The 13,314-nt window shown below is 39.9% G+C and overlaps 1 protein-coding gene across 1 annotated transcript in view; it reads right to left on the reverse strand.

Moving 5' to 3' along the window:
* DHX36 (DEAH-box helicase 36) overlaps window positions 1-10,571 on the reverse strand; it is a 33,655-nt gene extending 23,084 nt beyond the window's left edge. The window contains exons 1-8 of the mRNA XM_024192694.2: window positions 10,304-10,571; window positions 8,487-8,608; window positions 5,606-5,798; window positions 4,481-4,519; window positions 2,982-3,152; window positions 1,755-1,834; window positions 463-537; window positions 121-287 (exon numbers count right to left, since the gene is read on the reverse strand). Coding sequence (XP_024048462.2) covers window positions 121-287; window positions 463-537; window positions 1,755-1,834; window positions 2,982-3,152; window positions 4,481-4,519; window positions 5,606-5,798; window positions 8,487-8,608; window positions 10,304-10,504 — 1,048 coding nt within the window. The 5' untranslated portion in view covers window positions 10,505-10,571. The remainder of the gene's footprint in view (window positions 1-120; window positions 288-462; window positions 538-1,754; window positions 1,835-2,981; window positions 3,153-4,480; window positions 4,520-5,605; window positions 5,799-8,486; window positions 8,609-10,303) is intronic.
* Window positions 10,572-13,314: the final 2,743 nt, after the last annotated feature.

Raw genomic sequence — 13,314 nt, forward strand, 5'->3', positions numbered from 1 at the left:
AACCCACACTTTTCTTTTTTTAAAACTGCATTATTAAACAGTACAAGTCCAAAATATATATAGCAAATATTAAGTATGTTACATATCTTATCAATATTACGATACAAGCATATCACCCACCAAAATATTCTGAAAATTTCTCAGCATTCAAAGTAGCACTCATCAGTATTACTTTCAGGTCTGGTCGAACATTTAGAAGATCTTTAATAACAGTCATTAAGACATCTGATTGAAGATTTCTTTCATGGATTTCATCAAGAATAACATGACTAACACTGGACAATTGCCTAAAATAAAAGAATGCAAAGTTGATAACATTTATGTTTAGCAGAAGCAAGGCATTAAAAAAAACACGAGACAAGTGCTAAAGAATGGAAACAAAACAAAGAACCATTAAAAAGCTAGCTCACTAAAACTCTGATATTTATATTTAAAAAGAAACTAGTGAATACAACTACTTACTTGTCTGACTGGAGCCACTGTAGGACGATTCCTGTTGTACAGTACAAAATGGAACCTTGTTTCCTTGGTAACCGACTGAAAAGAGATGCATTAAGAATTCTTGAATTTTCTTTTCTAATATTTTACAAAGTACTTTAAAAGCTCCAAAGCAGAATGCACTTTCAAGTGTCTATAATGACAATCTACATCATTCAACTTATTCTCTAGGCCTGTTCATTTAGAACTAAATTAGTGCAAGAGGGGATTAAGTCAGGGCTAGGCCATAGTATGCCTATGAGGAGGAATGAATCATTTGCAATCTGACAGTACCAGTCTTTACAAGCTGTCACCGTTTCAGGATTAGCTTTTCTCTACTCATCCCAAAATGTTGTTAGACTAAAAACAAGGCAAAATATTGTTCTCTGTTAAACAGCGTTTATACGTGAGAATATAATTTCACTCCACGAATAATTTTACATCCTGAATAAAAACACCTGTGCACAAAAACAACACTGGAATATCAGATTACAACTAGGGCCATATTCTCTATTTTTAGCTTTTTAGATCAGTTTTTCATTTAAGGATTATTCCAAATACATCAGTACCTACACTAAAACCCTAAGCCTGCAAACACTGACGCAACATGCTTAACCTTACATGATGTGAAGTTAAGCACATGCATAAGTGTTCACAGGATCAGGGCCTAAAGCTATTGACATTTTTAACTTTTAACACTCCCTTCTATATGTCCGTTGTAATAAGGTTGTTTCCAGATTGGAAACTGCACATGCTGTGATTTGCAATTTGACCATTCAAATGGTTTCCAGTGTGACCGGGATTAGTACACAAGATATTTTTTCTTTGAACCATAACATTGTTTTGTTCTCTCTGCGCCTCAACCAGCACCTCTTATCTCAACTTTTAACAGTTTAAAATGTGCATATTGATAGCCTGTTTACCCTGTGCTATTTGTAATTCTTCCACCACATGGTGTTCATTTTGTTTATCCCCTTTAAATTAACAGAATTACAGATGTAAACTTGCTCCCTCATGACAGGAAAGTAAACTATACTACAAAAATTGGCTTCTCACCAATTTAAGTAACATTAAAGTTCAACCATTGTAGTCAAGCTTTCAAGTAAGTACTTATTTTTCCTCCCAACCATGTACTGGAAAATTACTAAGGAATCTCCTCTGGGTGAAAGCAGTTAAGTATGTTCCCTCTATGTTTAAAATAGTATTTCAAATTTTCCTATTTGTCAGTTTACATTCAAGTCAGCATACAAACACCAAAAAAAACCCCTATCAATTACCTCTGGAGACGAATCTGGTATCCTGTACTCTTGCCATTACCACACACTTCTGCCCTTTCAGCTGCAACTCTCTCTGCCACCTTAAAATCAAACCAAATAGCATCACGTTAAAAAAAAAAAAAAAGCAGCTTATCTTCAGTAGGAACTATCTACCATGAAGAGGTTACATGTCAGTTTATAACAACACAAACTACCTTTAATACCCTCCGCTGATGGATACAGCACTCTTTTGCCACAATCCAGGAACTGGTGTAGAACCCAAAATATATTTCAAAAGACAGTGGAGAAGTTTTATATACGATGGAACTAAAGGTATTTCAATCCTCCCCTTTATAACTTACCAGCATGACATGCAACTCTTCCTGGGTAGTGGAACTCCTCCTTACAACCCTGCACCTCATATTTCTACTTAATGGAAACTATGCATTTTGTACATTCTAGCGGTCAAACTTCACGAGATCAACCAAGCTGAGAAATGCTCGCCTCTAATTTTCTTTATCAATAGTTTTAGATCGAATTGTTTAGCAATTGTTAAGTAACATTAAAGTTCAACCATTATTCTGTGACTATTATTATTATTCTGTGACTACCACACAGTATTGAGAAATGAGGCTGAAAGCATAGAAGAAACTAGTTTTTGAAGCTGTGCTGCTTCATCCAGTAAAGTGATGGGAAAACACTTTCTGGGCAGCTCAAGAACAGCAAGGCATAAGGTATCCAAAAAGCCAGAGTCCAAGTACAGACCCTTTCATGTTTTCCTTTACCCTTACTATGCCCATATTAGGTAAGAGTGCTGAGCAGGAAACCCAACTAATAAGACCCACAAAGGTCTATAGGTAAGCTCTGGGTGAACTTCCACTACCCTTGCAAGTTGCACAGACCTGCCAAAGAGTTCACCTTCAATGCTGTTTACTTCAAAAGAGCAACACTGAACTCCAGTCCTGCAGACACATACTTGCTAGCCCATAGGCTTCAATACAACTACTCAAATACATTAATGATGGGTGCAAGTGTTCACAGAATTGGGAATTAAAAATTGTAAACTCTTTGGGGGAATGACACATCCTATATGCTTGTACAGAGCCTAACAAAACAAGGCCTGGTTCTGATTAGGAACTTTGGGCAGTAGTGCAATACAAGTAGTAAATAATTTGTCCCACAATTTCTCTATTGCAAAAGGAAATTAATATTCAAAGAAACAATTCAGTTTGTCAGCACTGCACTTACTGAGATAGCACTGATCCTCCTAGGTTGGGTACATACAATCCTGCAAGCAGATCCTTTCCCTCTCTCTATATAGTCATCCAGAATGAACTGAGTAACTTGTGTAGTCTTTCCACAACCAGTCTCACCACTGATCACAGTCACCTGATTATTATTTATCACAGTTACCAGTTCCTATTTTAAAAGGAAAAGAAAATGTAATGTTATGTTGACAAATAGTCTTTTTAAACTGTAGAAGGCCTTCTTTTAAACTGAATTCAAAAGAATAGGGAATTATAGAACAAGCCACAGTACTTTAAAGAGACACACTTAAATACCCATTTTATTAACAGTTTAGGGCCAGAGTCTCAAAGTGTGCCATGCACTTTAAATATATGACTAAGGCCATGCACAAATTACTTGTGTGGACAGAATGAATACTATCATTTATGAAAATAGGGTTGCATAATTAACAATCCTGCACAAACACTCTGGTTTATGAACAAAGAGGGTTTGAAACCCCTTTGAAAATATAGCTAGCCCTAGATAATTGAAAATAAAAGCTTAACTTCTCACTTTTCCTGTTTGTTTGGCTTTTGCATTTCATTCAACTCAGTCACTGAAGAGAAACTGGTCTGTTTCTTGTTTGTATTCAGCAGCACTTTCCATCTCACATATTTTATCACAGTGTTTGTGCTGCAATCACAGCAAGGGGATGTTTAAAACCCCACAAAAAGGTTACTGGAATTTGAAGAGCAATGGAACTATTTGTTTCTTAGATTTTTGTCCTTTTTTTAAAGAGACAACTAATAAACCTACAAACCAAAGCTTATGGAGTACTTTCACCCTGACGTGTAATATACAAGTTATTTAAACTAAGATGAAAATAACCCCCTTTGGCTAAAATGGTCATTAATTCACTGATTGTGCATAGGTAGCATAAAACAGCATGCAGCCACAAGAGTGTGATTTAGAGACTAAAACGGAATAAAGACGAATTTAATCAATGTTCAATCATAACTCATACAAACCTATCATGATCAGCAATAAAAACAGCCATATCTGGCAATTTAAGATATAATACAGTAAATAAAATGTTTCAAATAGCATGCAACATTTTAAAAGTTAAATCTGCAAAGTGAAGGATGAAAAAAGCTATATAGTATTTTAAATATACTTGGTGCTCATGTCTGGTTTCCATGGAGACTGCTGTCTAGCTGTAAAACTGTATGGTTCAACATAAGCAGAGTGAGCTTCCCTACATTGCATGTCTATGTGCCTGAAATCTTTTCTAGAAAGAAATTAGCTGTAATTATGAAGCCTCCCACGTTCTGACGTCTTTAGAAGGTGGTAAGATTCTTTATAACATTTCCTTTAAAGGTATTTCAAAACAGAGACCTTCTGTTATAAATCTGGGTCCAAAAATCATATTTTTAGTCTGAATTACAAACCCTTATTTTCCTATGTTTATAGCAAAATAGCAGAGGTGCACTGAATTTCAAAGTAAAAATAAATACATTTACCCTTCTTATCCCATATGAAGGAAGTTTCTCTCGGAATCTCTGGGGAAAAAACAAAGTTATATTCATTTTTAAAATACACTTATGCTTTGGAGGTAAAAAATACAATCAGTTTTGTCTATGATCAACAAAAATTTAACCTGAAAAAAGAACTTACTAATATAACAAGTTGTACATGCTTAGACCTAGGTCCTGCAAACTCTTATGTGCATGATTAACTCTAAGTTTGTATGTAGTCCAGTGAGACTATTCATATGTGTGTAAGCATTTGCAAGATTGGGGCCTTAGAGTCATATTATGACCTTCTGGATTTGGCTAGAGAGGAATAATTGAAATCAGCTGATATGAGTCCATCCTCCTACATAAGACCTTGAAAGCAGAACAGCACCACCTTATGATAAACTGTGACAAAAAACAACTAATATGTCCAAATCAACATTGCCTTGTTCTTTCACCACCAGCAGAGCCACCAGCATGATTTCTAGGCCATAAACTCATCTAAAGGTGGATTACTGGTTTTATGGATGAATTCTCTCATTCATTCACTTAAAAATAATCATATCATATGCTGTCCACTACCTTGCATTTAAATTTTAGCATTTTAGGATGAAATTCACATGAAAATTATTACACAAAATACACCTCTACCCCAATATAATGCTGTCCTCGGGAGCCAAAAAATCTTACTGGGTTATAGGTGAAACCGCATTATATTGAACTTGATTTGATCCACCGGAGTGTGCAGGCCCCCCCCCACAAGCACTGCTTTACCGCGTTATATCCGAATCCGTGTTATATCGGGTCGTGTTATATCGAGGTAGAGGTGTTCACGTTTACATTCAGAAGTATTCACGGGATTTTTAATATTTTCCAAATGTTTTACTATTGCTAATTGCCATGTACAAATGTTTATTGAAATGATGGACAGCTGATAAATTGCATAAAGTAACATCATGACACTGTCAAAAAAAAGTATTTTCACATAAGTAACACCAAACAGATTTTCATGACACTTTTCCATTAACGAGGGTATCAAAAGTAACTAGTTTTTGCTTATAAAAATAAAAAACTATTATAAATAAAAACATTAGCATCAGTTGTGTCTTCTAGTTAACCATTATCTAGTACCTGCATTTCAATGTATCTAGGATCAAATTTCTTCTTTCTTAACTCTTCTCTAAATTTCTCATTCAAATCAATATCCGGCTCATTTTCTTGAAAGAGATATTCTGAATCTCGATCTAGGAATGTTTTCTCCAAAATTGGTCTCCGCTTTACAGAAGTCTTCGCCAAAGTTGGTTTCTCTACAGGTACGTCTTGACTATATCAGAAACAAAGATTTGGTTATAATGCAATTTCCACATTAAAATCTTTCTAAGAGGAGATAATCCAATATATGCTTGGCTATTGAAACAAGTACAAAACAGGGCTCCCTTTGATAGATTCCTAGTCCATCTCTTTTTGAAAAAACAAGGCTACAAGCTTAGTTGGCCTTTGTGGGGGAAGGCAATGTGTCTTAACAGTCTTGCACTTTTTCACCAAAAATATACTTGAACATATCAACTCAGGCATAGTTTGAAAAAGTCTACTCAGCAGAGGTAAGTACAAAAGTTTCCCTGGTGAGCATGGGGACGTTATCAATTTCTGCAAAATTTAAGATACATGTAAATTAAATTTACTAGACTATAATTTGGTAAAGTTGTTTTTACATGTACCAATAGAAATACAGTATTACCATAATTAAAATTATATATTTTTTAAAACAGTTTAACAAACTATTCCACTGCAGTATTTGAAACCCAATCACTGCCATACAAGCCATCTACAAGTGAAACTGACTAAACAAAGTTTTTTTGAGTTTCATTATTCAAGCCTAGAAAAATGCAAAAAGGTATAAGAGTATAGTGACAAGTAAATAGGATTTTTTAAAGCTCTCAATTTTAATAATCTTTGGTGTTAAAAAGACTGTCAATTTGAGATATAGTCTTTTTTTGAAGTTAGTTAAAATTCATTTCAGGTACTAAGCTTGCCAGCACTCTGAATTTTTATGGCTCTACAAATTACTTTTTCCTGCTTTTAAAAATATTTATCCCCATTGCTATGTGAAAGATCCATACAAGCTGTGGAAAACTAGATACAAATGGCTGTAAAATACATGAAATTTATCACAGTAGCAGGTAAAAAATTCAGATAGAAGAGTTACTGCTAAGCAGATGGTGTCTATTTTATCCCACTAAAAGTATAAGACTTTTTGTTTACAACATAGGATTATTACATTTTGTCCCTTTAAGCCTGTATCTAAAAATAGGTTTCTCCTACTTATGTAGTAGAGAATACGGACTGTAAACCAATGTAATGGTGTCTGAGTCTACAGACAGAACTACTGCCTTAGCTATTCTCATTGTCCCATCTCATAATTGGATATGACTGGAAGATTAGGACCATAACTTTTTTCTTGTGGCAGAGTGAAATTAACAAGATTCTGGTGGTTAATTTCATTACCGCTATTGAGACTCCTGTGGGTAGAAATGAAATTGTCAAGAAGTGTGCCTATTTCACTTCAGCTTGGAAAACACTAACTGAGGCTGAACCTATTCACAAGGAGAACCCCCCCAAAAAATTGAGGCCAGGGAAGAATAGAGTAGGATAGTACTCTGCACCCCAAATGCCAGAGGCAGAGTTTCAGCACCAAAGCCATTCCCCCAACAGTCTTTGGGGTGGGAAAGAGAGCACTCTTCCCTTCCAACAGCAAGGGGAGCTTCAACATTTATCAGATACTTACTAGCCAGAGTCTGATACTCAAGATTAATTTTGATGTTTTAAGAGTATGCCAGGCCAAAGGGAGTTAGATACCTAACTCATTGATTTCAAAATTAGTTTTGGTACATAAACACGCTTACAAATCTGGCTTCAGGGACTTAATTATGCACCCTTAAAAGATCCAAGCTGCAGTGTAAAGAGAGTCAGGAATTCTTACTACATCTAAACTGAGTAGGAATAAATACCACTATAGCTTCTACAGTTGTTGCCACTGATGGTGAATTACAACTATAAAGCTTGCTAGCATAAGACCAGAGAGAAACTGTATCAAAAAATGGAGTTCACAAGCATCTTTGGAAGTCCAGCATCCTGCCCCCTCCCTCCCAGCAGCTGGGAATGAAAAGAGGTAAATCTGTGGAACTCACTGGGTGAAGATACCCCCCTCTTCCTCCACCTCCTACCCACAATATTAGTATGGCTCTTTGATTTTCTTTTTTTAACCAAAATTTCCCCACATTTTACAAAAGCTATTATTCAGTTTTTTATTGATTTTCACCCGAATTTGCAAGTACATGAAAATACTGGTTACATTAAGAAAATCCAATCCATTACATTAGGCAGATGTATTTATATTATAGTAAATTAGTCCATGTGTAAATGCGAGACTAAGTAAGGCAGTTGTTGGAAGATACACACAGAGACATGGGTGTGCATATGTGTACATCCTGTTGATGTTCAATTCATTAAATAATCCACAGCATTACACTGCTTTTACTTTCAATATTCTTATCTTTTCCACTATTTGTTGCTTCTTCCTGTCATCCTGTCCCCCCCCCCCAATACTAACCCCGATATTTATCGAGAAAACTGTGAAGTTGATTTTTTGTACCAATTTTCAACCATTTAATTTTTGTAACACTTATAAATGCCCAGGTAAACAAAATAAAAACCCAAAATGAAGGTTCTTGCCTATTGGCTTATGGTTAGTACATTTAGTCTTCATTGTGGGTAAAAATTTCAAACCCAGAACTCAAGCATAACCTAGAAAATTGTTTGAAAGCAATGGTCATACTAATGATTTCCTCTACGAGTTACTACATAAAAAAAAAATCAGCATTTATAACATTTTATTTATTTAATCTAATCCATATGACAATGACACCACTTTTAACGTTAGCAGTTTCTACTGAAATCTTTTGCCACCATTTTCCAAGAAAGAAACAGATAGCATAAGTAATTGATTTTTTACCCTTCTTCCTCACCGGACCACCATGACACAGATTCTTGTTCTTTTTCATTTCTAGTCTGGACAGTATTCAGCAACTGTACAATCTGTTCTTCCCTGTGTTCATCCATACGTACCACAGCTCTCTAATTTGAGGAAAGAAAAACAGCTTTTCCACCAGTGTTTAAGAGCATATAGTCATGTTCAACATTTAGTTGCATGCTTGGTTTAACTACAAAAATGTTTTTCATTTTCCTGCAATCGTAACAGTAGTACAATGTATGGGACTACTAAATTAAACTTGTTTATCCACAATGTAGAGGTGAGTGGGTCTTTTCCATCATGCCACATAAGACATTTTAGCAACCACACAGATTTTGACTTATCTATATACTTACAGTCAAAGTCATGCACAAATTATTATTTGTAAGGAGGATTTTTAAGTGGTGATATTCTTTGCATTACAGATATAAGGAGAACCCAAGTTTAAGAAACTGAGATATATCATGCTCACCTCTAGAATGCTAATCTTTTTAGTCACTTTGACATCCCAACCCCCCCACTTACAGTGAAACCTGTTAACAGCCACCAAGGAGACTTTCGCTGACCATTTTAGCAGGTTAAGACAAGTTTTGATGTATTTAGGTCTTTTCAATGTTTAGCTATTAATTACAAAACCAGAATAATAAATTTTTCATTGCTTTTTAAAAAGACTCTCTCTCTCTTCCTCTACATTCCCTGCCTCCTATCTTTTCTGCACCTCTGGACGTGTACATATACTACAGAGAAGTGTTATTAGAAATACCTGTGCTGTTGCATACAATACTTCCCATAGCAGAAAAAAAACAACCCCTGAGAATCCTCAGTTTTCCCACTACAGCTCTTTATGTTGCTGCTAGAGAAGCAAAAAGTGCAAGAGCAACCTTTTCTGCAGAGGGGTTTTAGAAACAGGGATGAGTAAAGCACACAAACATGAATAGTGTTCTTCCATGCTACCTGCTTTTAACCATTTAGCTTTTCAGACACAGGGGTACTTCCTTTATAGTTTTCTGGATTTGCATAACTATCTGGGAGAGGATAGCTGAAAGAGGGATAAGACACAGCCTGGAGCCAGTTTCAATACTCAGCAAACTCAATACAGAATATCATCTTTAAATTAGGTTATGTTCTCTACAGATTACTGTAGTAGGGCAGGTTGGGTGGGGGTTTTTTTTGGGGCGGGGGGCCAAAACCTTAAAAACTAACTTGTCTGCTCTGTGTGCCCAAACATTTCATGACACTTATCTTCAGAGCAAAGTTTTGTTTCTCGCAAACTTGGCTAAAATTCCCAGGCCTGACCCCGGCCCAAGCGGCACAACCTACTAGCTGTCTACTGTCCTGCACCCTAGATAGCTCAAAGATCAAGTGCTTTCTTTATGGATGTAGTCTGGTACTGGGGGCGGGTCTGACTGCAGTATTTATGCAGCTCCATGGCTGAGACCATCATGTGCCCCCTCCCCTAGGGGGGGGTCACAAATAAGTTGGGGGTGTGTACGCGCATAGAGAGAGCGACAGACCACACAACAGTAGCTGACAATGGGCCCAGGGTCCAGCGCAGCAGAACCCGGGCTGCACCCACTCGCTGCCCGGGCTGCACCCACTCGCTGCCCGGGAAACGTCCCAGCGGACCGCGCCAGGGGCTGGCGGCCCGTCAAGCGGGGAAGGACGTGGGGCAGAGGGAGAAGAGCCGGAGCCGGGGAGCAGCGGCGGCTGAGCCCCGGGCCCAGGAGGAGGAAAGGAGCGAGCAGGACTTGGGGGAGGGGGGACGCCAAGAGGCGCCCGATGCGCGCCGCGGCCGTTACCTGCTGCCTGTCGGGCTCTTTGCTTTTCTGGCTCTGCTTCCGCGCGTACCACAGCCCGATGTCGCGGCCCTTGAGGTGACTGGGGTGCCGCCCCCGGCCCCCTCCGCTGCCCCCTCGGCCTTCGTGTCCCCCCGCGGAGGAGGAAGGCCGGGGGCCCCCTCCTCCGCCGCGGCTCCAGTCCCTGCGGTGCTCGAAGCTCATCCTCCTCCGCTCAGGTCGCCGCACGGGGGCTGGACAGGCAGCGGGGCACCCGCAAGAAGCCGGCAGCAGCGCCTAGCGGAACCGGAAGTCGACCGGCTCTTTCCCCTTCCTCACTTCCGTTCCGCCTCCCAACGCCTCCTACGGCGGCGGCGTTTCGCTATGACAGACATCGTCGCGCTCCGCCACGCGGGAGTGGGCGGCGCGCGCTGCTTGTTCAAGCCTGGCGGGGAGCGCTGTGGCGGATGCGTTCGCGAGTTCGGGGGCGGGGGGGTCCTGACCTGGGCCAGCGTGTCCCAGTGGTTAGAGCAGCGGCCTCGTAAGCCCGGCTGCGCGCATGGCGGGGGGGCTTTGCTAACTCACCCTTTCCCTCCCTCCCCTCCGGTCTGTGAAGCGTCGTGGCTGTCTCACTATGAGCTCACAGGCCCTTTTCCTAGGCTGGGTTGGTCTCGGTACAGGGCTAGTACAGCTGCAGGACGCAACCCCTGACTCAGAACTTTTCTCCCTTTGAGAAAGAAAGCCTAGAATCGATGTCAACCCACTCTGTTAACTCTGAAACCTACAGACAACAACAGTGTCCAACCTTACCAGCCAGAAATGTGGGAACAGTGTAAAATGCAGAGGCTACTACACTCCTTTTACTAGTTATGTCACACTTAAATAAAAGCTCCACGTAAAAACATACCTATAGATGTAACCCACACGCCTCCTGGGTGTGGTGTTCTGTCCCCTCTAATGTCACCAAGACCACTGAGAGCTTAATGAGTCTGCTACAGCCCTAACTAACAGCCATGTGGCTTTTGGCTCATGCATTAAGCCTCACAGGTCCCAGGTTTGACTCCGCCCGCCACCAACCTGGGTCTGTTCATGTTACATAGACACTGAAAATTTTTCACTACAGTCCTGCAGCACCCAGGCACCTTGCTATGGAGTAGAAGCCATGTGCTGCGCTGTCAAGTAAGTGCCTTGAGTTAAGGAGCCACTATCAGTAGTTCTCAAACTGTTGTACTGGTGACCCCTTTCACATAGCAAGCCTCTGAGTGCGACCCCCCTAAGAAATTAAAAACACTTAATATATTTAACACCATTATAAATGCTGGAGGCAAAGCGGGGTTAGGGGTGGAGGCTGACAGCTCACAACCCCTCAGGTAATAACCTCACAACACCCTGAGGGGTCCCGACCCCTAGTTTGAGAACCCCTGCACTAACTCCAGGAGCACAACAGAGGTGGGGACTATGTACTGGAAGCTAGATCAAGTATTGCCACTATTCTTGGGCATTGTCCACTAAGACAAAGTTATCACATTACTCTATTGTGATGTATATGTTGTAATGTTGCATCATCATTTGCATCATCCCCAGATAGGTTTCAGGGTTGTTGTAATGTCCTGAAAACGTAGGACAGCCCTAATAGATTTAGTACAGTGGCTTGAGAGATTTATCTGGGCAGAAAACACTATACATCTATTCTAGTTCATTGGGTTATCATAATTGATCCTCTATTGCACTGGGAGCCACCATACACTATTTAGCAATTGTTGGTAGGGAGAATAAGCATCCTAATCCCTAAAGGAGAAGGAAATTGAGAGAATGCTTTAATTAGGCAAGGAGAAAATTGTCAGGGAAAACAGCAAAAGCAGAAATTCTGGCTGGTTAGCCTTGCTGTTAAATGACCTAGGCTGATGGAAGCAGAATGGTTATCTGAGGGATTTATTCAGACAGTTTTAGTCAAACAACTTGGCCAACTCGGCTGAAATCCAGGCTTACAGCTCTGGATGAGGTATTTGCCTTTTACTTTTCATATGAATTTCTGGCAGTCTGTGTTTTAGAAATGTTCTGTTCTAACAGCTGAAGTCAACTTAAAGATTTCCAAACATTTAAAAACACCCACCCATTCCTGTCAAGTGGTTTTTGTTCATTGTAGGTAACACACTTCCTTCTAAGACCATACACAACCAGTGTCCCACAATAGTCCTAAAGGGTGCTGTGCTGTCAGAGGTGCCAACTTTCATGAAAGACAATCCATGTTCCATGGTCTGAAAAGATTCAGTATTATTTTTCACAAGAGTATGGGTATTAACCCCAGTGTCATCTCTAAATAGAATGTAACTATTCACATTGGTATCAACTTAAAAATGTGCCCTGTAGTTTCAACTGAAGATTTTATTTATGCTTCCCTTCTTGAGGCTGTAGATATTATGACTAGGGGGAAGCAGCAGTATCCAATGTGATTCTCTGATTTAATGTTAAATTATAAAACTTATAAAAACATCCACGGCTCAGGATGGGTGTTTCCATTATTGGGATTTTTATATTCTATCTACATTTAAACTAGTACTAGTTCTGGATGTTCTGTGTTGATTGCTGCCTTATGTAGTAAATTTTGTCCAAGCTCTTTGAAGGGTTAAATTCATCCTTTTAGGTTATTAGTCTTTCACTGTTAATTAATGCTCCTTTTGTTGCCTTGAATAACATTGTGATGCTATAAATGGCTCTTGACTCTCATTTCTCTGCAGCAGGGGTCTCAAACTCAGTTTACCTTAGGGCAAGTGCCAGTCCTCAAATCCTCCCAGCGGGCCAATAATGTCACTCATGCCGTCCAGAACCCGTCCCCCAAAACTACGCCCCCCCCCCAAACTCTGCCCCCACCTGCCTAAGGCTCTGGGAGGGAGTTTGGGTGGGGGAGGAGGTCTGGGGTAGGGGATGGGGGTGCAGGCTCTGGAAGGGAGTTTGGGTGCAGAAGGGGTGAGAGGTTGGGCTCTGGGAGGGAGTTTGGGTGGGGGAGGGGGTCTGGGCTGGGGCACAGGAGGAGG

Source organism: Terrapene carolina, unplaced genomic scaffold, assembly GCF_002925995.2.
Source record: "Terrapene carolina triunguis isolate 2854851 unplaced genomic scaffold, T_m_triunguis-2.0 Scaffold88, whole genome shotgun sequence".
NCBI lineage: Eukaryota > Metazoa > Chordata > Testudines > Emydidae > Terrapene > Terrapene triunguis.